Source organism: Muntiacus reevesi, chromosome 2, assembly GCF_963930625.1.
Source record: "Muntiacus reevesi chromosome 2, mMunRee1.1, whole genome shotgun sequence".
Lineage (NCBI taxonomy): Eukaryota > Metazoa > Chordata > Mammalia > Artiodactyla > Cervidae > Muntiacus > Muntiacus reevesi.
This window is the reverse complement of record NC_089250.1, coordinates 64,515,005-64,542,607: the sequence shown is the minus strand read 5'-3', so window position 1 is coordinate 64,542,607 and position 27,603 is coordinate 64,515,005. Positions and strand designations below refer to the sequence as shown.

Here is a 27,603-nt window from a genome sequence, read left to right as displayed (position 1 = left end):
AGAGGACGCGTGCTCATCCCTTAAGCTCCTCCTCCTCAGCTGTGCCCTTCGGAAGAGTGTTTGGCAAACTATAAACCAGCCGGACGTTCGGAGGTACCACAGTCGAGGCTCCTCCCTGGTGGCTGATTCAGGGCATGTGACTAGAACTGACCCACCCCAGGCCATGGGAGGCCTCCACGTGGGTTCTCCTCGAGCCACTCTGAGGATAAGCAGCGTCCTCCTCAGGCAGCTGGACCAGGGACTGAGTGGGACCTGGCCTGCGCAAACTCTAACACACATGTGGAAGTTCTCAGTGTTCCAGTGACAGTGATTTAAGGGCCACATGTAGCAGTTGGCTGGACCCTTCCTGAAACTCATCCCAGAAATGACCAGATGTCCCCCACTCAGGCCACCCTCTTCTCCAGGGGTGTGCCCTGCCTTACCCTCCAGGGCAGGGACCAGGCTCCCCCTCAGCACAGACAACACACAGGAGGCTCAGTGTGCGGGGCCATTCATTGACCTTTACTTCCCCAAATGACTATGGTCAGGGGTTGAAGGAACTGGAGGGAGAGGAGGGGATACAGACAGAAGCAAAAAGCTACACCCTCAATGTGCTGTGATGGGCTGAAGAGAGGTTCGTCTGCGACTGACAAGTCCCTGCCCCTACCCCCTATTTGAGATGCTCAGGAAGTCTGGGCTCAAGAATACACACTCATTCAAGCCAAATCCCTTCCGTCGGCTGGAGGAGGACCAGGCCTCTTTAAGGCCTGGTTGCTGCACCAGAGGGACCATTGTGCTAATGGCCTTGGCGCCTTGACCTAAACAAACAGGGGAGGCCTGGCCTGATTCCCTCTGCACAAGCAGAGACAAAGGTGACTGATTAGCAGGAGATCCGATCTGCGGGGCATGGATAATGGCAGAGGGTGGTGCTTGCAGCAGTAGATAAAGACTCGCAAAACGTAGTGTAAACCTACAAGGTGGGCGACTAAAAGTAGAACACAGGGATTAAGTCAGAAAATGGAACTCTGTGAGCTGACCCAACTTTTCAAGAGGCTTCCAGGACAGTCTCTGTTCACAGGGTATTTCAGCCCCCTTGGCCCGAAGCCCTCAGGAAGGCAGAAGGAAGAAGTGGTGGTCTGCCCACCGGGGCCTGGGCGCTGTCATGATTGTCCAGATCTCTGTGGTCACAGGGCATCCCAGCCACCTGAGACCTTGTGCCCCAGGAGGGTTGCCCTCCAGGCCCTCATGCCTGGCTGCAAACACCGCCTCTTCTACCGCTTCTTCTTGGCCTCCTTCTTGGGTCTCTTATTTGCAGAAGGAGCAGTGGCCTTGGGCTTCCTCATCACTTCTGCACTTCGGGGCTCGGATGGTTCTGCCTCCTGTGTGGTGACAGAAAGGAGAGTCCTGATTAGACAAATCAAGCCTGACACCAGTGGAATGAGATCATGTCTGAAAGGACTCTGCAAACAGGAACAGAGAAACCAGGGGATCAAACCATCACCACGGGGACCTGGGAGTCCTGTGTTCCGGGACTGTCCCCGGGGAGCAGGTGAAAGATAAGGGAGGAGGCCTGAGGGGAGGGGCGGCCTTTGGAGTCTCACAGGCCTGGGGGGCAATGAGGCTCCCCCAGTTCCAGCCAAGTGACCTTGTGGGCAACCCCTTTCCCCTTTCTGCACCTCGGCTCACCCACCTGTGGGATGGAAACAGCGACGCACACCTTGCAGGGCTGATGTGAGCAGGCAGAAATGCTGGGGAAGGACCCAGGGAACACAAACGCACCCAGGGGCTGATGGGACACAGTGAGCAGGGCCTGGGCAGAGTGCGGGTGGGGAGGCGGCGGTGGGCAGACCTTCTGCGGCTTGCTCTCCTTCCGGCCCTGCCAGCCCCTCCTCCCATTCAAGCCACAGAGGCGGGGGCAGGGAAGGGTGGAGAGCGCGGCCACTACACAGGGTTCAGAGGCGCCTGGCAGGGGTGCCCTGTGGGAAAGGGCAGAGGGCAGCCTCGGGGCACAACTCCAGACTCTCCCTACGTCCGGGGCAGCTCTGGTTTTTATCTGTCATGTACACTGTGATTTGTTCCCTGGACGATCTGGTTTAAACAAAGGCTCTGCTGCTGAAAAAAGGTTTAAAACCACAAAGCCAGCCCTGGCCTTCACAGCGCTGACAAAGAAAGTGGACTCTGGGGAGGGGACTTGGCCTGCCCCAGCTTCACAGGCTCCTGTCAGAGGAGACTCTGGAGTGGCCCCTGTCCTATCAGGAGTCTGCTCCTCCCTGGTGATAAACCACACTCAGCCAGGAAGGATGCTGGAGTTCCCATTTAGCGCAGAGAACACGAGCCATGGTCTGCAGGCCTGGTCAGGCCCACAGGCAGACCTCACTTGGCCTGCAGTGTTTATTTTTAGGAATTCGAGCCAGTTGGGAGATATCCCATTCAACGTGGAGTCCTTGCTTTTCTTGAAAACTTTAAACATCCGGTGACACTGGCCTCATGGAAGAAATGGGCTGAGCAGTGGCTGTCCTTTATTCAGTGGCCCCCTCCCCTTCCCCTGGCTCCCGCCACTCCACTGGCCCCAGCACTGTAGTAAAGAAACGTTTTCAGGACTTGTGTTCTTTTGTTTACAAATGGGAAAACAAAAAGCAGGCTCAGAAGACAAGGAGGGAGCACGGTGTTTCTAGAAAAGCATTTCTTCGTGTCTAACTGGCCAGCTCCCAGCTCGCTTCACTCTCGGTCCTTCTCTGCTCACTGTCGGCTTCTGGCCCCAGCCTCAAGCTTCCGTCAGACAGAAGAGGCTGGACTGTGGCTGCAGACGGGCGGTCCCCACCTAAGGCCCAGTCCAAAGGTCCACCAGCTCCCTCTTATCAGCCTTCACTAGCTCTCCACCCTGCTCGCCTGCCAGCAGGGAAACCAGGCGTAAATGCTCAGCCCAGTTCCAAGCACCCATGGGTGATCCTCCCTAGATAATCAGGGCGCCGGCCTCTGGCTGGCCAGATCCCTGATTGAGCTCATGCAGTCCCCTCGCTGTGATGCTGTTTATGAAAGAGAGGAAGGGAGGGTGGAAGGGAAGAAGGAAGGAAGAAGAAAAAAGAAAAGAAAAAAAGTTACCCCATTAAAAAAACAAAGAAGAAAACCTTAGAGGAGACAGTGTCAAGTGCACAGGCTGATGGCTGCAGAGCCACAGGAGGGCGACGGTTTAAGGCCAGCCTCACAAGCACAGAACCTCTGGAGACTCTGGAAACTGGAAACCATCCCCAGTCCAGTTACCTGCGTGGCCAGTGGAAACCAGTCAATCCCTGCGTGCCCCGGGCAAGCAAGATCTGATTAAACAAAAGGGTTTCTGCACAAGGGATTTGCCAGGCCTGCCAGGATCTCCGGAGATGGAGCCCCACTCTCAGTTCAAAGCTGGGGTCTTCTCCGATTTCAGTGGGGCAAGTTCAGAACCCAGAGATGAAGACACCCAGCTGTCATCCCTTGTGCTTCCTTTACTCCACAGACCTTCTCTCGGGCACCTCACCCTGTCTGTCACCTCCCAGATCTCTCTCTTGACCCAGCGTGGAACGGGCACCTCCCAGGCACCTCCAGCTCAAGTGCTGCAGACAGAGCATGGCCCCTCTGCAGCCGGCCTGGCCTTCCTCCTCCACCCCACTCCCTCCAGTAGGCAGAACAACCAGAGTCCCAGCGACCCCACCCTCCCTTTGCTCCCCTCCGTCCAACAGTCACCAAATCCTGCTGACTTGACCTCCTCCACCTTGACTTGGCCACCGTCTTAAGCATCAAAGGCTCTAATTCTTTATGCCATGACTTGTGTATCTGCCAAAAGAATTTTTCTAAAATGCAGATCCTCCCCACCTTAAACCTTTCAGTGGCTTCCATCACTCACAGTCTTATGTCCCATATCGGGGATGGCAGCTAAGGAGGCCACCTCTCCAGCCTCCCCTGGGCTTCCACTGCTCAGCCCTAAGCAAGAGGAGCACCCTTCTTTCCTTGGCCACCCAGCAAACCCCTCTCCACAGTTTGCTCCCCGCCCCTGCCCCCCGACCAGGAACACACTGCTACTCCCTGTCCAGCCTTTTTCCTCCACTCTTCCTCCAGCAGGTGCATGCTCTCCTCCACCCTGACGCACCAGGCATCCAGGAACCTCAACAATGCAATTACATGTGCTCATGATGGTCTCCCCTCCTAGCCTGTGAGCCCCTTAAACGGCTTCAACTGTTCCTGAATGAATGAATGAAATGAAAGAACACACAAGATCTCCCATAACCATGGGAACTTCACTCTTGCTTTATGTGCTTCATGAAAATACAGCACTTAAGACTAGATCTTGGGCTTCCTTGAGTGGCTCAGTCGGTAAGAATCCGCCTGCCAATGTAGGGGACGTGGGTTCGATCCCTCCTTCGGGAAGATCCCACATGCGGTGGAGGAAGGAAGCCTGTGTACCACAACTACTGAAGCCCACGCGCCCTAGAGCCTGTGCTCTGCAACAAGAGAAGGCCAAAACGAAGAGCAGGCCCTGCTCACCACAACTAAAGAAAGCTCGCACACCATAGCCAAAAAACAATGTAAATAAATTAATTTAAAAAGACTAGGCCTTTTTGCATAGGAACAGAGGACACAGCAGATTTTAAACCCAATATACGCACCCTAAGTCAACATCTAGACACAGCCATCAATAAGACCAGTAATAGTAAGAGCCACAACAGCTGCTAATATTTACAACGTGTCAGGCTCCATGTTCTGTGATCTAAACATGTTTTATTTTTCCCTCACAAAGTGCCATAACATGCCCCATTTTAAAGAAGAGACATTCAGAGAGGTTATGTGACCTGCCTCCGCTGGTAAGCAGCAGGGCCAGGATGACCTAAACTGTATGGTATATAGCTTCTTTCAGGTTTCCTAGGGACCTTGGGCTGATGGAGATCAAGACTCGGAGTGAACTGTGAATCTACTTTCTCTCTGTTTAGCCGAATCTGAAAGCACAGGTGATGGTGGATTGACAAAAAAAGCTTGTTCAGGATCCTGCGATGGGTGGTTCAGGACGCCCTGCTTGTGGCGGGAGTCAGGAAAGTGGCTTAGTGCTCCTCGAGTCAGGCTTTGCTCCTACAGTTGAGAGCAGCTCTCCACGGGCGCGTGGACACAGTCATTGCGTCATCCGAGCGCCCTGTCTGTCTCCTCCTCACCCCAGGCCTCCTCCTCTCTTCTCCAGCTCAGGTTCTAGCACTGTCACTCACCCAATTCCCCAAGCTACAAACCACTGAGCCATTTCTGAGTTCTCGCCATTCCCTGCGTGCCCCACATCCAATCTGTCATCATAGCCAGTCCATTCAGCTTTCCAGAGCTCTCAGCTCTGCCCGGTCCCCTCTGGACACTCTACTGAGCCGGCTGACGACCCCTGCACCGCCCACCCCAACGCCCTGGTCTCCTGCCTGCCCACTTCAAGGTTTTCCTTACCATCCACTGCACTGCTTTCAGTCTATTCTCCTAAAACAACCATCCTGACCAGCCTGTTTTCTGCTTTAAACGTGTTGTTGGTTCCCTCTTCGTATAAGGCAGATTCCAAGAACCCCTGAGTGGCCTCCAGAGCTATTCCAACTGCAGCTTTGGCCCTGTCCCTGGGCACGCCCCCTCATGCAGCCCACTCTGTCACTTCTGGGCGACTGGCCAGCCAGTGACTCCCAGATGCTCTGCATCTTTCCAGCTCGGCACAGGTGCTCAGCACCCATCACTCATCCATCTGCGCCCAGTGCATGCGGGTTCTGGGTCAGGGGAACCAAGAGGAGGTGCACTTCCTGATGTGTGCCATGTGACTGCCTCTCAAACATCAGCTGCTGAGCCTCCCACTACCCTGGTGAGACCATCCCTGTGAGCCCCATTTCACAGGCCAGGAAACTGAGGCTAACCAAGACTTGGAGACTCAGCCAGTGAGGGAGAGCCCCTTCCCCGAAAGGGGCAGGGAAACAAAGGCAGCTGTTACACACGTTGATTCAGCTGCTGGGGTCCTAGCCACACAGAGCAAGTTCCAAATTCTTAGCTAGCAAGAGTGACTCCGAATAAATGGCTGACTTCTCATTCCTCTTCAAATGTGCGTTGCTGGTACAAGCCAGGCAGATGGCAGACTCCGAAGACGACAGCCCCACCTTTCAGTTGCGCCTCCTCTGCAGCAAGTGCCCCCCGCAATCTCACGTTAGGGAGTGAACGAACCCCTCCACCCGGGGAGCTCCTGGGTCTGCGGAGGCGTCCTCCGTGACACAGGCCTCATCAATAATGAAGCAGCTCCACAGCCACTTATGAGGCCAGGAAATTGCTGCTATTCATCAGCTTCAAATAATCGAATCTGTGCCACAGTGCATCTAATCTCTTCCAGCAGGGAAAGCACACAGAATTTTTATAATTTCCATTATACAGTTCAGGGTGGACTGAGTCCAATAAATCAGGACAAAATGTCATTCTACACAGACTGAAGCTCTTCTCTCCTCTGAAATGATCCTGGCAAAGGAGACCCTGTGCTGTGCGCAGGCAGCCCCATGGGTCTTATCTCACCCGATCCTCAAGGACGGTGTGGGACAGACATATATACACGATCACGTATAAAATCGATAACTAATGAGAACCTACTGTATAGATACACTCAGAACTCTTCTCAATGCTCTGTGCTGTGCTTAGCCACTCAGTCATGTCTGACTCTCTGTGACCCCATGGACTGCAGCCCACCAGGTTCCTCTGTCCATGCGATTCTCCAGGCAAGAATACTAGAGTGGGTTGCCATGCCCTCCTCTAGATCTTCCCCACCCAAGGATTGAACCCAAGTCTCCTGCATTGCAAGTGGATTCTTTACCGTCTGAGCCACCAGGGAATCCCACTCAATGCTCTATGGTGACCTAAACAGGAAGGAAACCCAAAAAAGAGGGGATATATGTGTATGTATGGCTGACTGACTTTCGGTACAGCAGAACACAACACTGTAAAGCCCCTATACTCTAATTTTTTTTTTAATTATAAAAAAACAAAAAAAAAAGAACCACATGGGTTGAGCATGAATGCCGTCCTTTTCCAGCTCAGGACACGGGCTCAGAGAGGGGAAGGCGCCCGGGGCTGAAGCTTCAGCCTGCCCTGCTGTGCGCTCTTGCCTGAAGCCCTGGGCAGGGTGGTGGCTAGGATACCCTGCGGGGCTGGGACTAGCACTGGCCTTGGGCAGAGGACAGGACTAGCTGAAATCAAGAGGGGGAAGCTGTTCATGTGAGTTCCACAGGCGAACAGAGACAGAGTCCAGGACATGCTTGGCAGGCGAGGAGAGCTGTGATTAGAGAGAATGGCCCACAGAGCTTACCCCAGACACGATTCAGCACCCCTGCGGGCCCCGCCCACCAGCTGGTCTGTGGCTTCATGCATGTCCGGCCATCTCTCCCATGAGTTGGTAAGCATCTCAAGACCGTGTTTAGACCTTTGCCCTACCCACTGCGTGGCAATCTCTTGAGAACGGCTCATTAAGTAAAAAACACCCTGCTGCCCAATTCAACTGCAAACCCCTCCCAAGCTTAAAAAAACACAGGGCAGAACTGCAGAGGTGGTTCTGTGAGACTATCCCCTGAGGTGTTGAGAATAGGCATACACCCTGCCCAAGTTAACTATTTACTATGGCAGCCTTCACTGGCAATCGGGGGCTGAGTTTAAAATCAAGACCTGGGACTTCCTTGGAAGTCCAGCGGTAAAGAGACTTTGAGTTCCCGATGGTGGGGGCATGGGTTCGATCCCTGACTGAGTAACTGAGATCCAGTTTGCTACACAGCATGACCAAGATAACAAAATAAAATCAAATCAAGACCTCCATGCCGGATTTCCCAACAGGAACTTCCAGGCCACAGCCCCACTACCTCAGGAAGGCTCCATCCATCTCAGGGCTTCCTGGTTGCAGTGAAGTCTACGTGGGCATCGCATGGAACGTCACCACCCCTGCCATCGGTTCTGGTGAGCTCTTCTCCGCGGGATCATAGTGCTAAGCACCAGTTATCTGTCTGCCCCCCACCCCCGCTCCATCAAGGCCATGCTCTTTCCTTGTCCCATGTGATTCTGGGGGCTCTCAGTCACTGTGGTCACAGCCATGGCCAGTTAAACATGGCCTGGCCAGAAATGGTACCCAATGCCCCTTCCCACCTATGAGGCAAAGTATAGACATGTGGCCAGGCCACAGCCAAGCAGAGGCCTTCCATGAGATCTGGAAAGTGAGCAGAGGCAGAGAAATGGCTTTCTTTGCTTGTAAAGCATGGGCAATAAGGACACAGACTGGGGCTGCTGCAGCCATTCTGCGGATGTGCGGCAAGGACCTAAGAATAAAGACAACACTGGTGGGAAGGCAGATGGAGAGACAAAGGGAACCCTGATGACCTTTCAGCTTCTGAATCCAGCTGTGCCTTGAAATTCCCAGCTTTAAAAGCCAATACAGTCTCCTTCTCTCCTCTTTAACAAATTTTTTACTTATTTATTTGGCTCTACTGGGTCCTAATGATGGCACGGGTACCTTTGTTGCCACAGGCGGGATCGTCCATAGGTGCGGCCTGTGGGATCTTCCCAAGCTCCCTGCCTTGGGAGCGTGGCGTCTGAGCCACTGGACCACCATGAAAGTCCCCTACAGCCTCTTTCTAAGGAAAGTGCTGGAGTCAAGTTTCTGAGTTTTCAACAGAAAGAGTCCCCATTAACAGAAGAGACTGAGGCAAGCCTGCAAAGATGGCAGGGTGGGAGTGAAGGCACCTGCTGAGGGGCTTGCGGCTGGCTAGGCATAGGTGACATAAACATATGAAAACCTGAGAACAGTCAGCCTTTAAACTACTAGGAGAGTTTGTGACTGGCAGAAGAACTAATACTACCTACAACATGAGTCACTGAACAAAAAGTCAATACCTGCTTGCCCAAGATGGACAGGATCAACAGTCTGGGCAGAAACGAATCCAAAAGAGGCTTGGGGAGGACGCTCAGGTAGGCTGTGGGGAACATGGAGAGGACTCCTGACCTTCGCTTCCTCATTACCTACTCCTTCACTCCTGGAACGTGGCACCCACCTCATTCAAACTACTGCCCTCCACTTGGAGAAAAGCGATAGCTTTTCTTCCCAGAAAATGTGACTAAGCATGGAAGCATTCTTGCACAGAGCTGCAGGAAGCTCACGGGATTCTGCAGTCTTTATCGAGGGGCACCCCAGGGACCCAGAACTCTGCTAGGGATTTAGTTTCCTGAAACCAGCTCTGAAGGAGGGCAGTCTGAACATGTCATCAGGTGGAGCAGCCTTTCCTCCATCACTCAGCCTAGTCTGTGTCCTCCTTGAACCACACGGGGGTTTGCAGCGAGACCACAGTCTTCTAGTCCTCTGTCCATTAATTAGTCTGCCCGTCTCCAAGAGAATAAAAGGAATGGAGACCCCAGTTTTGTCTGCATGGCACTCCTGCTCCCTTGGGAGCTGACTTCCCACTCCCCCTCCAGAGGTCACACCGCAGGATGCTGCCCTCCCCAACACTGGCCACAGCGGTCCCAAGCAGGGTCTCAGGTACAGCTCCTTCTCTGGGGATACTGGAACTGGGACCAAGAAGGAAGGCAGCCTCCAGAGGCTGCAGGTGAAAGATGCAAACTTGGGAATCTGTTAGTGGCCATGTTTTACCTTATCACAGGGACAGTGAGCAGAGGAAGGAGGGCAAGAGAAGTGAGACACAGGAGACGCACAGGAGGGGAGTCAGAGGGGATGTGAGTGATCGGGTCCCACCCATTCCAGAGGCCCAGCTGCATCCCTGCTCAGGGAGATCACCCATATCTTCTCAGTATCTCTACAATGCACAAGAACTGCCTCAAGCAAGTCAGGCATGCCTCAAGTTCAGGCCTTCCCTGAATCTTCATTTCCCTTGAAAGGCTTAGCAACTCATTCTTAGGGTTTCAAGAAGTAATACTATGTTGGTTAAAATAATCCCCAGGTCTCCACCCCCAACTTCTTGCCAGCTTTTCCCTTCCCACTTGGATGCCACCTTTTATACAAACTTGAAACACATAGAACTGAACACTTCCTGGGCTCCCCAAATTGGTTTGTGCTTCAGGGAAACAGTCTAAGGACCAGTGGCTGCACAACAGAATCACCTGGGCACTTGAAGAAATTTCTAATCCAAGGCTTCAGAGAACTGAACCAGAATCTCCATGGGTACAGACCAGGCCTTTGAAAATTCCCCAGGTGGGAAGAGCCAGAGAGAGAATCACAGACCAGACCAAGAAAAGGCAATTCATGATAACACTCGCCAGTCCCTAACTCAAGGCAGACATCAATGAATAATTTCTTTACTCTGGAGCCTAAAAGCAGCCCCAGAATCCTTTCCACCATGGCCACCACACAAACAATCAGACTGAGCATGAGAGATGAAACACAGCTGCATCCTGGAACTGACAGAAACGGTACAAGGACCTACCTTCTTAGATTTTAGAGCCTGGCCTACAAGAAAATGCTTGGATTCAATGTGGCTCAGGCCTCAATCAGGCTCAAACAAATGTTTGTTTTCTCGGGTCTTAGTTTAATGAGGTGTCAATGAGAAAACGTTCTCATCTGGCTTAGGATTCTAGGGGCTTTGGTTTTAATTTTACAAATTAGTTCTCGCTCCTACTACAGAAAAGAAAGGGGTGAGGGGTGAGAAGCATTTCTCTGTGTTCTTTTTTTCCTTTCCTGATTACCCCCAAAAGAGCTTTCAAATAATCTGCTAAGTATTGAAATACTGAAGTCATAAACTAGTTGCAGAAAATCGGCTTACTGGAACAACAGGAAAGACATTCTTTTGCCTTTCAAAGCCTTTCCCATCATCTAGAGCCAAAAATATTATCTTCTGACCCAAAAAGCCACTAATAAACCTTGCTTCTATAGGCTAAGCAAGAGGCATGATTTTCCCCTAAGCAATGTGGCTGAGAGAACAAGATTGTTCTCTGGGCCCCCCACCCCACCCTTTCCCACCTCCTTGTCACCTTCCGCTTCCAGGTACCTCGCTCCTGCTCTCAAGCTGCCTAGAGTCCCCACAGCTGTCCCCATTCCCACAGGCTTCTTTCCTCCACAACAGCGCCCCAGCCCCAAGTTAAAACCCCTTTCTTTTTCCCTCCCTATCCAAATTCCAGTCACAGCTAGCTGCTGAGCACAATCTCTAACCACAGTCTTAGCACTCATTCTCTCTTTGTTAAGGCTGTTTATACACATAGAATTTGGTGTTTCCTTTCCATTTAGTTAAGAGTTTGGGAAAAGGCTGCCTTAGGGGGCATGCAGAGTAAAGCTAGCAATGGAATCCCTGCATAACTGAGGACCATTTTCGGACATGACACATCAATAAAAAGTCAAATTAATGGTACTATATTTTTTGCTACTGATCCACTGAAAAACCAAAAAACAAACAGAAACAAAAAACGTTAACACAGGAATCTTCAATTACAAAGACATTTGTGTTCCTTACTCCCCTGAACTTGAAGATAAAAGAAAATGAGATGTTTTGTACCACATTTGTATTTTAAAACATGAGGTTATTACAGAGTAAAGTCAGAAAGAGAAAAACAAATACCGTATATTAAGGCATATATACAGGATCTAGAAGAATGGTACTGCTGAACTTATCTGCAGGGCAGGAATAGAGACGCTGACACAGAGAATGGACTTGTGTACATGGGGAGGAGAGGGAGGGGCGGAGACGGTGGGACGGACTGAGAGAGCAGCATGGACATATGTACACTACCACGGGTAAAACAGAGAGCTGGTGGGAAGCTGCGCATAGCACAGGCAGTTCAGCTCGGTGCTCTGTGACGATCTAGAGGGGTGGGATGGGGGTGGGAGGGAGGTTCCAGAGGGAGCGGGTACATGTGTGCATACGGCTGATGCCCAATGTTGTACGGCAGAAACTGACACAACATTGTAAAGCAATTGTATTCTAATTTTTAAAAAAAGATGAGGTTGCTGACACCAAAACCAAAGATACCACAAATAAAGAAAATTAAAGGGTAATATCACTGATGAACACAGTAACGCAAAAATCCTCAACAAAGTATCAGCAAACCAAATCCAACAGTATATTAAAAGGTTCATACACCATGATTAAGAGAGATTATCCCAGAGAGGAAAGGATTTTTCAAAATCCACAAGTCAATCAACATGATATACCACATTAACAAACTGAAGAATATGAGTGTATGAGCAACCCAACAGATGCAGAAAAAGCTTTTGACAAAATTCAATATCCATTCATGATAAAAACTTTCCAGAAAGTAGGCACAGAGAGGACATACTTCAACATAATAAAGGCCATATATGACAAACACACAGCTAATGTCATACTCTACGGTAAAAAGCTGAAACCATTTCTTCTAAGATCAAGAACAAGACAGGGATGCCTATTCTCACCACTTTAATCCAACACAACACTGGAAGTCCTAGCCACAGCAATCAGATAAGAAAAAGAAATAAAAGGAATTCAAATTAGGAAAGAAGTAAAATTTCCCTGTCTGCAGATGGTACTATCTGTCTACCATACATAGAAAATCCTGAAGAGGCCACCAGAGAACTGCAAAAACTCATTTATGATACAGAAATCTGTTGCATTTCTATACATCAACAATGAACTATCAGAAAGAGCAATTAAGGAAACAATCCCATCTCCCATGATGTCAAAAAAAATAAAGCACCTAAGAATAAACCTACTAATACCTAAGGAGGCAAAAGACCTGTACTTGGAAAACTATAAGACACTGACAAAAGAGATGGAAGATGACACAAACTGATGGAAAGAAATCCCACGCTGTTGGATTGGAAAAATCAATATTGTTAAAATGACCACACTACCCAAGGCAATCTACAGAATCAGTGAAATCCTGTCAAAATGCTAAGGGCATTTTTCACAGAACTAGAGCAAATAATTTTAAAACTTGTATGGCAACACATAAGACCCCAAATAGCCAAAACAACCTTGAGAAAGAACAGAGCTGGAGGAATTATGCACTCTGACTTCAGTCTATATAAAGCTACAGTAATCAAAGTGGTATTGTAATGACACATAGATAAATGGAACAGAACAGAGCTCAGAAACAAACCCATGCTCTTATGGTCAATTAATTTACAATGAAAGAAACAAGAATATATAGTGGTGGGAAGACAACATCTTCAATAAATGGTGCTGGCAAAACTGAAAGTGAAACAAGTAAAGTGTTTATGACACAGGTGGGCTCAGAGAATTTCGCCCTCATGGTGGTTTTATTATAATCACTTTTACAGGGCATTTCTTCCAAGTTTCCTTCAGCCAATAATCTTACTTTGCCTGGTTCTGAGTCTGTCCTTGGCATCATTATATTTCAGGGCCCTTCCATGTGTGCCCATGCATCTCTTAGCCAAGATGGATTCTAGCGAAGGGACCTATGGGTAAGCTGACATCACTTACCACAAGCAGACATCTCCTCTCTTGTTACCTCCAAGAGCCTTTCTGGGCATGTGTAGTTGAGAAGGTCTCCTTAAGAATGAGAAATATGTTGTCTTTTATCTCTTATCTGGGAAGGCTCAGCCCTTCTCTCTCCTGCTGTTTTGGAGTAGCTATCCAGAGGGGAGAAACAAGCTGTTCACCCAGAGGCCCATCTAGCTCCTGCCTCTGCTCCACATTCCCTCCTAAGAGACCTCATCCTCTGTCATGGCTTTAACTATATCTTACTGACTCTCAAATGTTGATCAACACTCAGCACAGACCCTCCTCCTCATACAGAACAGTAGATGCAACTGCCTACTTGATGGAATCACCTGGACATTTTAAAGGCCTTTGTTAAAAACTGAACCCAGCATGCTGCCTCCCAATCCTCACCCCAAACCCACCTTTGCCAGAGTTCCTCCCAGTTACACCAGCAGGATCTCTGGGACACAGTCATCTCCAAGATATGTATCTCCAGAATATATTGTTAAATAAGGAAGCACATAAAACTGTTTAGTATTGTTTGTAAATCAATGGGAAAAAATAAATGAATAAACAAATAAGGTATATCACACACACATATCCATTTGCATACATCTTCAGAAAAAAGAAACAAAAGGGGGATAAATTAAATAAAAATGGGTACCTACCAGGGGAGGAAGGGGAAAGGGTGGAAGATATAGAGATTCAAGGAAATTTCTGAAACTGCATCCTGTTACATAGTTTTGACTCTGGGAAAGTTTGTAATATAAAAGTTTTACATAATTTTTAAATTAAATCAAAAGGAAAAACCTCTAAAAGTAAAAAACAAAATGAAGCAAATCAATGTTATGTCATGGTGGGAGTATACCAATGTGAAGAAAAGGCTTATAAACACAGTACTCCGAATATACATCCCTACTGGGACATATTTTGGGGCCCAGAAAGAAACATAAAGAAATGGTGAATTTCATTCTAAATCTTACTGTTAATAGAGAAAAACAACATAGTTATTTGAAAGGTATAATAAGTATTTTTCAGGTGTGTTGAACAAAGTTTACATTAAAAAAAAAAAGTAAACTGCAGTCCTTAGAAAACCCAGCTTGCAAAGCTGGCCCTTGGCTGACATTTGGGAAACTGGATTTTGGGTGGTTCCCACAATTCTCAGAACTGATAAGAATGGCTCACAAGGCCTAACCTGTCTGTGGAAACAACATGGTTTATGCTGAAAACCTGTCTTCCTGCTGGAAGTCTGGAATTTTGGTTTGTGTTGGGCAGAGGGTGCTTATGTGACCTGTCCCCACTAAAACCCTAGGCAAGGAGTCTCTAATGGGTTTCCTTGGTAGACAGTCTTTCACACAACTGGATGGGGTTCCCATTGAAAATCAAAGCTTTATTGGTCAAGACTGGAGGTTGCTAGAGTCCAAACTCACAACTCTGAAAACTAATAGAGGGAAAGAATCAAGCATTTATCCTGCCTTTTACTATGAACAGCATTTCAGACTAATCATATAGGCATGATAAAAGGATCTTCTTCACTGAAGAATTCCAGCTAATAAAATGCAGAAGGAAAGAATGGCTCTAAGCAATGATCAATGGATGCTAAAACCATTTAGGTGAAAGAGGGATGAAGACTTTGTAACAGAGGGATCAACTATAACCACCTGAACCCACAGGTATCTTAGAATCTCTATATGACAAACAGACACTAAGTGCTTGTTGATTTCAAAGAACAAGACATTAACAGCACTAGCTATGAGGTGTTCTCACTAAATAACTGGATCCGAACTGAATCAAGCCTCTAGACTGCATTTCTCATTGACAGAAAATATAAGGAACAAGTTGAACATGTCAAATGACACCACACAGAAGCAATCAGCCAAATCCTGGATGTGGTAGATGACGACCTACCTTCTCCAACAAATCAATGTCACGAGAAAAGTGAAGGTAGGGTGGAGGAAAGAGGCTGTAGAGCTACAGAATAAACAGACCTAATGAATAAAAGCTGAAATAACAAGAAAGTCAATCTGATTACATCACTCTCTTCTTTAAAACCCCTGGGCCCCCATCCCCACTCTTCTGGCTGTACCTCTCATCACGTCCCCTCTGGGCTCTGGCCACAGGCACCTACCTGCATTCAGGGGTGAGCCCATTCCTTCATTCCTCGGGTCCTTACATATGCAGTTCCTTCTCCTTGGGGGAGGAGTGTAAGTTCAGGTCCTCCCACTGTTACACACCTTCTCAGTACCCTGTACTTCACAGGGAAACATGTGTATTTGTTTCATATCTGCCCTTCTCCCAAAGACTAGAAGTTCCTTGAGGGCAGACCCCACATCTTTCAGCAGAGTCTGACACATAGTAAGTAGGTACGAAATAAAAATCTGTTTCACACATATGCAAACAAATAAGGTATGAACCACATGGCCCAATGCCACCAGGTGGGAATTTGGATACACTTTAAATCAATCAAGCCCCGCATAATCCCTGCTAGTCTTCACTGCTGCGAAGTCTGTAATTTTCAGGACCCAGAACCCAGCCCGAGGAGCTGAGGCTCACAGGGAAAGACTCACCGCCTCGTGGGACTTGGGAACAGGAATGATGATGGCCAGCACGCAGATGAGCTGAAAGATGGCCCCCAGGAAGAGTCCGTACCGCAGCAGGTTCTCCAGGAACGTGGGCTCGGGCACCTCGGGAGGGGAGAAGTCCAGGTCGGAGGCCATGGCCCCAGCTGCCCGCTGCCTGAGGTCCCCTCCGACTCACTGCTATCCAGAGCCAGCTTCTAAATTCAAAGAGTTAATGTCACGTTTCTACAACTGATGTTTAAACGGGTCCACTTACACAAACACGCCCACATACATGCAAGAATATGTAAAGCAACTGTGGTGAAATGTTAACAGCTCTTGAGTCTAAATGGAGGATATGCGGAGAGCCACTGGACCATTCTTTCAACTTTCTTGTACGTTTTCAATCTTTTCCAAATATGAAGTTACAGAAAATAAATAAATGCAAACACTTCAACAAAAATCTCAAATCAACATACATTTGCTGAAGGTCTACTCTGTTTCAGGCTTTCTTTACTTGTTCATTTATACATCCAGTCATTCATTCAACAAATACTCATTGAACACCAAGCACTGAAGGCTGAGCAAAACAGTCTTCTCTTCTCTCAAGGCCGACCTCTAAGGACTGAAGGGCAGAGGCAGACAAAGAACTCATCCAGATGGAACATGCCAGCTAGTGTTTTGACAAAACACTGTTTTGACAAAAAGCTTCAGAAGGGCATCACTTTATTTTGTATAGAGTGATAAGAAGACAAGACAGGAACGAAGTGGTGGAGACAGGAAGCGTGAGAGTGAGGCGGGGTGGCATCTCTGGGAAGCATATCCCAAGAGAGAAAAGCAAGTGTAGAAGCCCCTGGTCAGGGATATGAGTCCAAAATGGCCAGAGAGGAATGCAGGAAGGAAAAGGACAAGGTACGATAGAGAGGAGTGGGACTGACCTGGAAGCATCCTGACCCTCTGATTTTATGAAGTCAAATGTAAAGCCACAGAAGGGTTTTGAGCAGAAAAGTGACATGATCTGACTTACATTTTAAGTGGGGCAAGAGTGGACATGGGGAGACCCATGAGGAGGCTACTATCAGTAATCCAAATAAGAGATGCTGGGGACATGGATGACAGGGGCAGTGGTGGTCAGTGGTGGCAGGTCCAGTCTCAATCCACCTCTCCAGACTCTCCTTTCACCAGAGCCCCCAACCCCTAACATCCTAGTCGAGCTGAAAGACCTGCCTGTAATTCTCCAAGAGCACTGAACTCTCTCAAATCCTGGGTCTTTACCCAAATTGCATCCTCTGTCGAGAATGCCCTTTCCCACTCCGACCGCTTGGCCAAGTCCCCACTCTACCTCTAAGGCTGAACTCATGTCACCTCCCCAGCATGCTTTTCTTACCGCCCTCCTCCTATCCTGTAGGACTGAACTGCTCCCCCTCTACCACAGCACCTGTGAGTGGCTTCCTCTGGCCCACCCCAATTTTCTCAAGAAAGGGGAAAACTTTGGGGAACCAGACCCATCTTGACTCCAAAGCCCTTTGTGTTTTCAGGGATTTGTGCCACAAGATAACTTTCTGCTAAATCTAAGCTGCCTGATATCATGGTCATGAGCCACATGTGGCTATGGAGAGTTGAAACACAGCTAGTCCAAACTGAGATGGCTGTTAAGTTAGAAACACACTCAATTTATAAGTTAGGATGATCATAAGAATGCAAAATATCTCACTAGAAATGTTTTATATTGAATCCATATTGATGGCATGTTGAAAAGATACACTGGGCTAAATAAATTATTAACATCATCTATCTTGAAAAAGAACAAAGTTGGAGGATTCACTTTCTGATTTCAAAATGTGAAATCTGATTTCAAAACAAAGCTACAATAATCAAAAGAACATGATACTGGCATAAGAATCTAGGCCAATGGAACGGAATAAAGACCACAGAAGTAAATCCTCCCATATACAGTCAACTGATCTCTGAACAAAGGTACCAAGACCATCCAATGGGAAAAGATAGTTTTGTTAACAAACAGGGCTAGGAAAACTAGATATCCACATGCAGAAGAATGAACAGAAGTTAACCCAAAATGTTTCAAAGAACTAAACTTAAAAGCTAAAACTATTAAACTTATTGAAGAAACATAGAAGGAATCTTTATGACATTGGATTTGGCAGTGACTTCTTAGATGCCAAACCACAGGCAACAAAAGAAAAAATAAACTGGACTACATCAGAACTGAAAATTTTTGTGCATTAAAGGGAATTATGAAGAGAGTGAAAGACAAACTGGAAAACAGTTTGGCAGACTCTAAAAAACTTAAACCTAAAACTATCATATGACCCAGCAATTTCACTCCTAGGTATATAAACCCAATACAACTGAAAGCATGGACTCAGATACTTATACCAATGTTCACAGCTACACTATACACAGTAGTGAGAAGATGGAAACAACGGAGTATTGATCAACAGATGAATTGATAAACGAAATGTGGTATATATATACACACAAAGACACACATATTTACTCAGCTATTAATACTGAGATGAATAAAATTCTGACACATGCTACTACATGAATGAATCATGAAAACACAGTAAGTGAAATAAGCCAGACGCAAAAGGACAATATTACATGATTCCACTTGCTAGGTACCTAGGATAGGCAAAATCATAGAGACAGAAACTAGACTATAAGGTTACAGGGACCTGAGGAGGAGGAATGGAGAGTTACTGTTTAATGGGTACAGAGTTTCAGTCTGGCATTATGAAACAGTTCTGGAAATAGTGGTGATGGTAACACACACTGTACACTTAGAAGTGGTTAAAATGATAAATTTTATGCTATGGATATTGTACCACACACAAAACTGTACCTGTTTCTTCTTACTTTTTAAATATGGCTACTAGAAAACTAAACACGTGGCCTGCATTATACCCCTATGTATGGCTCTGCGTTTGCCCGAAAAGCTTCCTCCAATTTGGCTCTGACACTTCATTGCTCTGCAACATTTTTCCAACATGAATGCGGAGTGACTAAAGGATGACAACAATGATCTTTGAAGTGAATAGGCTGGGGGGTTTATGCAAATACACATGGTCTACCTTTTAACCTAGTCTCTTAGGAAGGTCATGCACCTGTGCTGACAAGGTGGCCATTGTCCCACACCACTCCTGTCTCCCTTGGGAATAGTTTTCAAAGTCTGAGGTTCACTCCCCTGCCCCAAACCCTCAGAGCTGGCAGATCTTATCCTCCCAGAAAAGATCTGACTTCTGGAAAGAACCCAACATCATCTGGATCCCAGGGTGGTGAATCAGGTGGCGCCTCAAGCCCAGGAATACCATTTTTGGTCAAATACAAGGTATGACGCTCAGAGCCTCGGCAGATTGTTTGTGGTGGCTCAGACACTGGCTCTGAAGTGAATTCCAAGGCAGCTGCAAGAACAGCTTCACTAGAGGAAACGTGCAGGCCAGACAGGGCACTGTATCCTCGTGCTGTGTGAACTGTAAGGTATAAAAAAGCTCTCTCATTTCTTCAGTTATGCCTCATAAATACACACTTTTTAAAAATGCCCTTGGCCTTAAACTTTACCTTTAAGGCTGTGACCAGCCTAGGGGGCTTATCAATATTTAGATTTATTAGTGTTACTAACAGCAACACTGTTAAGAATATTTCTAATACAATAAAAACATGGGGCCAAGAGTAAGGCTAAGGGCACAGACTCTGCTTCTATTACCAATTAGCTACACTTTGAACCAATCTAGAGACTTGATGTTCTCAGGAGCCAAACAACAATAATGTATTCAAAGCTATAATACATTTAGGCTTTTTTTTTAATATCAATTAGGCAATACATAGCAAGAGTCATAAAAGTGATTATTATATCCTTTGACTGAGTAACTCACTTCCTAGAATTTACAGTAAGGAAACAATTCAAAAGAAGAAAAAGACTTCAGGTACAAAAAGAGTTCATGGCAGTGCTATTCATAATACTGAAAACCAGGAAGCAACTCAAGTGTCCAACAATAAAGAAGCCGTTAACCCAATTATGGTACATCAAGGCATATTGCCCCTTGGCTTAAATAGCAAATACAGATGTTGCGTATCAGGCCAGCGAAAAGTCTTTGCAAAATTATGTTACATGAAAAAAGAAAACAATTACATAAACACTATCACTGCAACCATATAAAAATTGTGATTTCACTGGCTAAAGATCAAAATGGAGGCCATAAGAAAATGTAAATAGTTGCTATTAAAAGTGAAGGGGCATTCCTATATACTAACAATGAAAAAACAGAAAGAGAAATTAAGGAAACAATACCATTCACCATTGCAACAAAAAGAATAAAATACTTAGGAGTATATCTACCTAAAGAAAGGAAAGACTTATACATAGAAAACTATAAAACACTGATGAAAGAAATCAAAGAGGACACAAACAGATGGAGAAACATACCGTGTTCATGGATTGGAAGAATCAATATTGTCAAAATGGCTATTCTACCCAAAGCAATCTATAGATTCAATGCAATCCTTATCAAGCTACCAACGGTAATTTTCACAGAACTAGAACAAATAATTTCACAATTTGTATGGAAATACAACAAACCTTGAATAGCCAAAGTAATCTTGAGAAAGAAGAAAGGAACTGGAGGAATCAACCTGCCTGACTTCAGACTCTACTACAAAGCCACAGTCATCAAGACAGTATGGTACTGGCACAAAGACAGAAATATAGATCAATGGAACAGAATAGAAAGCCCAGAGATAAATCCACGAACCTATGGACACCTTATCTTTGACAAAGGAGGCAAGGATACACAATGGAAAAAAGACAATCTCTTTAACAAGTGGTGCTGGGAAAACTGGTCAACCACTTGTAAAAGAATGAAACTAGAACACTTTCTAACACCATACACAAAAATAAACTCAAAATGGATTAAAGATCTAAATGTAAGACCAGAAACTATAAAACTCCTAGAGGAGAACATAGGCAAAACACTCTCCGACATAAATCACAGCAAGATCTTCTATGACCCATCTCCCAGAATATTGGAAATAAAAGCAAAAATAAACAAATGGGACCTAATGAAAATTAAAAGCTTTTGCACAGCAAAGTAAACTATAAGTAAGGTGAAAAGACAGCCCTCAGATTGGGAGAAAATAATAGCAAATGAGGAAACAGACAAAGAATTAATCTCAAAAATATACAAGCAACTCCTGAAGCTCAATTCCAGAAAAATAAATGACCCAATCAAAAAATGGGCCAAAGAACTAAACAGACATTTCTCCAAAGAAGACATACAGATGGCTAACAAACACATGAAAAGATGCTCCACATCACTCATTATCAGAGAAATGCAAATCAAAACCACAATGAGGTACCATTACATGCCAGTCAGGATGGCTGCTATCCAAAAGTCTACAAGCAATAAATGCTGGAGAGGGTGTGGAGAAAAGGGAACCCTCTTACACTGTTGGTGGGAATGCAAACTAGTACAGCCACTATGGAGAACAGTGTGGAGATTTCTTAAAAAACTGGAAATAGAACTGCCATATGACCCAGCAATACCACTTCTGGGCATACACACTGAGGAATCCAGATCTGAAAGAGACACGTGCACCCCAATGTTCATCGCAGCACTGTTTATAATAGCCAGGACATGGAAGCAACCTAGATGCCCATCAGCAGATGAATGGATAAGGAAGCTGTGGTACATATACACCATGGAATATTACTCAGCAGTTAAAAAGAATTCATTTGAATCAGTTCTAATGAGATGGATGAAACTGGAGCCCATTATACAGAGTGAAGTAAGCCAGAAAGATAAAGAACATTACAGTATACTAACACATATATATGGAATTTAGAAAGATGGTAATGATAACCCTATATGCAAAACAGAAAAAGAGACACAGAAGTACAGAACAGACTTTTGACTGTGTGGGAGAAGGTGAGGGTGGGATGTTTCAAAAGAACAGCATGTATATTATCTATGGTGAAACAGATCACCAGCCCAGGTGGGATGCATGAGTCAAGTGCTCGGGCCTGGTGGGCTGGGAAGACCCAGAGGAGTCGGGTGGAGAGGGAGGTGGGAGGGAAGATCAGGATGGGAAATACATGTAACTCTATGGCTGATTCATATCAATGTATGACAAAACCCACTGAAAAATAAAAAATTTAAAAAAAAAAAAGAAAAAAATTAAAAAAAAAAAGTGAAGGGGCCATAAATTTTAATTCAGGCGAGAATCTTATTGAAAAAATTAATACAATCTGAAAGAAAAATCAATGCCCTATCTGCTCTCTTCATAAGACTTTTATAGAGTTTAATGAAATGTTAAAAAGCAGAGACATTACTTTGTCAACAAAGGTCCATCTAATCAAGGCTATGGTTTTTCCAGTGGTCATGTATGGATGTGAAAGTTAGACTATAAAGAAAGCTGAGCACAGAAGAATTGATGTTCTTGAACTGTGGAGTTGGAGAAGACTCTTGAGAGTCCCTTGGACTGCAAGGAGATCCAACCAGTCCATCCTAAAGGAGATCATTCCTGGGTGTTCATTGGAAGGACTGATGCTGAAGCTGAAACTCCAATACTTTGGCCACCTGATACAAAGAGCTGACTCATTTGAAAAGACCCTGATGCTGGAAAGACTGAGGATAGGAGGAGAAGGACAACAGAGGATAAGATGGTTGGATGGCATCGCCGACTCAATGAAGATGGGTTTGGGTGGACTCTGGGAGCTGGTGATGGACAGAGAGGCCTGGCATGCTGAAGTTCATGGGGCGTGAACACAACTGAGTCGGACACAACTGAGCGACTGAACAAATTGAAATGCTGCCCAGGAGAACTTTCTGCAATGCCCAAAGTGCTCTATACTTGTGCTCTCCAATATGGTAGCCATATGTGGCTAGTAAGCACTTAAAGGAGAACTGAGGAACTGAATTTTTCATTTTAACTTCAATTAATTTATAAATCATCACATGTGGTTAGAGGACTCCCAGACTGGGCAGCACACGTATAATCAGAGAGTGGCTGTAGTAAAGTTCAAGAAAACATAAAATGCTCTATACAGCTTGTGTGTCTGCTTTAGGACTTCTATCTCGTTTTCTTTGCACCCAGGCTTTACTTCCCCACCTGCCTGCCTGGATTTCTGGGTTTTCCTTTCCTGACTACAGAAGTCACAAGAGTGCTACTCATCCTTCGGCTCCCAATGAAGAGGCTCTTAGCTCTCAGACTCTGTGACAGGCTTTGCTCCTCCACCCCTTCCACTGTCCCAGCAGATCATCTGCCAGATTAGCACAGTACTTTATAGTCTAACTCATTCAACTCACAACCACTATGGACAGGGGGTATTACTAATGAGGACAAGGAAACCAAGGCTCAAAGAGGTTATGTGGCCTACCCAGGGATCACTTGGCTGAAAAGTAGCAAAGTCGGGATCCAAACTGGCTGGTGGGTAAGACTGAAACTCACCTGGGGGTCAATGGTTCTCACAATAGAAAATATCACATTAGTAAGGGTGAGCATTATATCTTGAAGCTTTTTTTTTTTTTTCCAGTTATATCCATCTACGTCCCAGCATGCATGTTCTGGATCAAAATTCATTTCTTACTGTTTGAAAAATACCATACAGTCTAATGTTCGTATTGTTCCACTATAAGCTCCTGAGGTAGTTGGAACCGAGGGTCCATTTTGAGTTTGTTCCAGGGCCTGACACAAATATCTGGTAACTGATCAAACCTACGCTTGTTTCCCATCTTTAAAGAGTAGCCTCATTTAACAAGGAGGGGGAGCTGGGAGGCACGGGGCTTACGCAGGCTCACCCACTGAATCAGGGCAAAGCTGAACAACCCGCTATGTCTCTAACCCTGTGGTGCTCCAGGCCTGCTTAAGAGCAAAGGTTTTGTTTTTTTTTTTCTTTACACATGGGGAAACTCATACCCCTACTGGAATTTAATAAAAAGTACAGACCCATTTATTATCAAACACGGAAAAGATAATTTCATAAGGTCATTAGACCTTATGATCTGGGGGTCATGAGACCCCTTGAGGCTCATCCGTGAATATCAGACACCAGTGGTCTGAGACATTCATTCACTGAACACAGAGTTACTGAGTCCCTGCCGTGGAGTTTCCATCCAATCAGAGGCACCCAAACACATAAAGATAGAATGTAATGCTGGCAGTGAGTAGTATGAGAAAATATAGAGAGGGAGGTAAGGGGTGCTATTCTATATGAGGTGGTCAGGGAAAGGACACCCTGAGAAGGCGACATTTCAGCAGAGACAAAGAAAGCGAAAGAACAAGTTATTTCAACATCTGTTAGGTACCCCAAGATGGAGGAGAGCAAGGGATAAGGTCTGAGGCGGAAAAGAACTTTATGATCGGAGGAATGTAAAATGAGCGGCTGTGTAAGACTAGTAGGACTCTGGGTCAAAGGGGAGCCTCTGGAAGGTTCTTAGCAAAGAAACAACATCATCTGACATTTTTAAAGGGTCCCTGTGGCTGCTGTATTGAGAACAGATCGCAGAGGGACAAGAATCTGAAACAGGGAAACCAGTTAAGAGGCTACTATACTAGTCAAAGAGTTTCCCAGATGGCTCGTGGTAAAGAACTGAGTCCTTTACCTGCAATGCAAGAGTCCCAGGATCAATCCTTGGGTAGGGAAGATCCGCTGGAGAAGGAAATGGCAACCCACTCCAGTATTTTAGCCTGGGAAATCCCACAGAGAAGCCTGGTAGGCTACAGTCTGTGGAGTCAAAAAAGAGTCGGACATGACTTAGCAACTAAACAACAATAATTACTAGTCAAAAAGACACACTTGCACCAGGCAGCAGTGGAGGCAGTAAATTCTCAGGTTATAGATACATTTTAAAGGAGGGCCAACAGGATTTCTGGGATGAAATCTAAAAGACAGAAATTACCAATAAGACCTGAAGGTGAAATTATTCTGTATGATACTGTAACGGTGAATCTAAGACCGTAAGTATTTGTCAAAACCCACAGAACTTTACAGCACAAAGCATAAACTTTAATGTACACAAATATATTTCAAAAAATCATTTAGGTGTCCAGGATGGAATGTAGAATGTGACGTTCTGAGTCTAAATATATTACAAATGGATGAGGTAATTTCACTGTAGAGGTAGGAGGAATGAGGTGCTGACCTCAGTAACTGTGGAAACAGATGGAATTTAGAAGACTAAAAGCAAGAGGAACTGTACATGGGCTCTGTTGTTTTCCACATGGGATACAGGTTAACAATTCTGAAACTATACACATACACTGGAATTGCACAATTAAGTAAATGGATGGTAGATGGTGGGAGCCAGGTTTGTTACAGTTGGGAGTAGGAGGTTATAGATAAGCCAGAGGAGGCTAGATGATCCACGTGGATGGATAAGCATTGTGGATATCAGTACAAAGTCATATTTAGATTATTATAGATACAGCTACATATATATATATATATATAGAGAGAGAGAGAGAGAGAGACAGAGAGGGCGGGGAAGGAGAGGCTAGTCTATACACATACATCTCTTGCTACGCGTTTACTGAGAGGGCCTAGAAACCTGGGCATCCCAAACAGTAGCAATAAGCACACGAAGCACCCAGATCTTGGTGTCTAATACAATTCTCCAAGAAAATGAACCAGGGCCTCCTCAGAGAAATGGTTAACTCTAGGACAGAAGCAGGAAATATATAAGATGAGCCTGTAACAGAAAGTAAGAAAGTGTTCAAAACAACAAAACACATTGATCAAGGTATGTCAAAGAGATATAAGACCCACTTCGATTGCCAAAGCCAGAACAATCTGCACAGCAAAACAAATTGAATAGCCCTGGATTATAATTCGAAGTATGAAAAGAATTATTCAAGGCCATACTGATATTATTTAATAAGCAAACAAACCTCCCAAGATTTTAAAATAATTTATGTAGATAATCTGTCTTAAAGTGTTAAGTGTAACTCCACACTCCTTAAGGATGGGCTGTGCATAATGACTTCCTTCCAGAAGTACAATATGGAAAAGTAGTGGAAGGAGAGTAACTTTATAGTGGAAGAACTTGACTACTTCAAGCTAGTGATCTGGGTTAACATCAACAGTGATGACATATACTGACAGTATGTACCCTACTGTGACGGTGTGAGGTACATACAGGATAGTATATACTCTGTGAAGTGATAAGAATGGCACTTTACCTCCGGGATCTTCCTTCCCCAAACCTGTAACTCCAATGCCATCATAAGAAAAACATCAGACAAATCCCAAACAAGAGTCATTTTATAAGATGTCTGACCAGTAATACTCAAAACTGTCAAGTTTATCTACAAGAAAAGTCTGAGAAACTACTACAGTCCTAGAAACCTAAGGAGAAATGACTAAACGTAACATGGGATCTGAGCAAAGAGACTGAGCAAAGAGAAAACTGAGCAAATCTGAAGAAAGCATGAACTTTAGTTAGTTACCAATACTGGTTCATTAATTGTGACATTAGTATTATACTAATGTAAGATGTTAATAATAGGGAAAATTGTGGGGGGACATATGGGAACTCACTGTAGTATCTTCACAGTAATTTTGAAAATCTAAAATTATTCTAAAATTAAGTTTATTGGAAAAAAGTCAACATTTCAAAATAAATAACCCTTCAGACATGTATAGATGTCCAGACTTAGCAAACAGAAATTTAAGTCTTGTCTAACACAGAAAAACCCAGATTCCAAGTATCTTGGTAGGGGATCCTTGGCTTCTAAAGAAATGACTTTAAAATTCTGCTCTGAGACTTCAACTGGAACAGAATGGGGAATAGAAAATCAGTGTCAGGAATTACTACCCTGGGCTGTTTACCCAGACCCCTCCCATTACAACAAATTCCCAAGAACTGCTCAAAACTGAGTTCGAATTTTGTCCTATGCAAAGATAAGCCATCTCCCAGAGTAGTAAACGGTGTTAGCCAATGGGCTGAAAAAGACGGGCAGATGTCCTGTAAAATGTCATTCTGATGCGGCAAGTGCGACTGACACATGAAAAAGTGTGGTTTCATAGATTCATTTCTCACTTCTCTCAAAAAAAAAAAAAAAATTCAGCAAACACGCATTGTGCACTTACTAAGCCTTTTGCATTCACCATCTCATTTAATCCTACAAGCAACTCTATGCACCCATTTTACAGAGAAGGAAACTGAGAACCAAAGAAGCAACAGAGCTTGCCCACAGTTACCGAGTAACACAGTACACTAAGGATTCGAACCCCAGCCAGACTGACTCCGGAGCTCCTCCGAATGCTCCGCCCTTGGGAAGAAAGGCCAGGTCACAACTGTGAGGAGCACCGGGTCTGGTCCCAACTCAGAGCTAAGGCGCTGGACACGAGCAAAGCAAGGCCCTCCGCCCCTGGGAGTCAAACTGTCCTCCGCAAGTAACTTCCGAACAAGCGACCCAGGAAGTTATTTGCGCCAAACACGGAGCAGTCCCCGGGCCAGCAGAACAGCGCCTCCGGGTCTGGGGCAGCGGCGCCGGAGCCTAATCCCGGTTCCAGTACCACAGCCTCGATGACTACGCCCCGCCCCGAAGCCCGGACCGACCGCGGGCGCCTCGGTACTCACCTCCCGCGCTGCCGCGCCGCGTCCCCGGAAGTGGTTTCTTGCGACCTT

The 27,603-nt window shown here is 45.7% G+C and overlaps 1 protein-coding gene across 1 annotated transcript; it reads right to left on the bottom strand.

Annotated features, from left to right (window-relative positions):
* Window positions 1-480: 480 nt before the first annotated feature.
* On the bottom strand, window positions 481-27,603 carry MANBAL (mannosidase beta like). The gene is made up of 3 exons (XM_065921970.1): window positions 27,556-27,603; window positions 15,965-16,173; window positions 481-1,358 (listed from the first exon to the last, which is right to left on the bottom strand). Exons 2-3 carry the CDS (start codon window positions 16,112-16,114, stop codon window positions 1,251-1,253), a joined length of 258 nt encoding a protein of 85 aa, XP_065778042.1. The 5' UTR covers window positions 16,115-16,173; window positions 27,556-27,603; the 3' UTR covers window positions 481-1,250.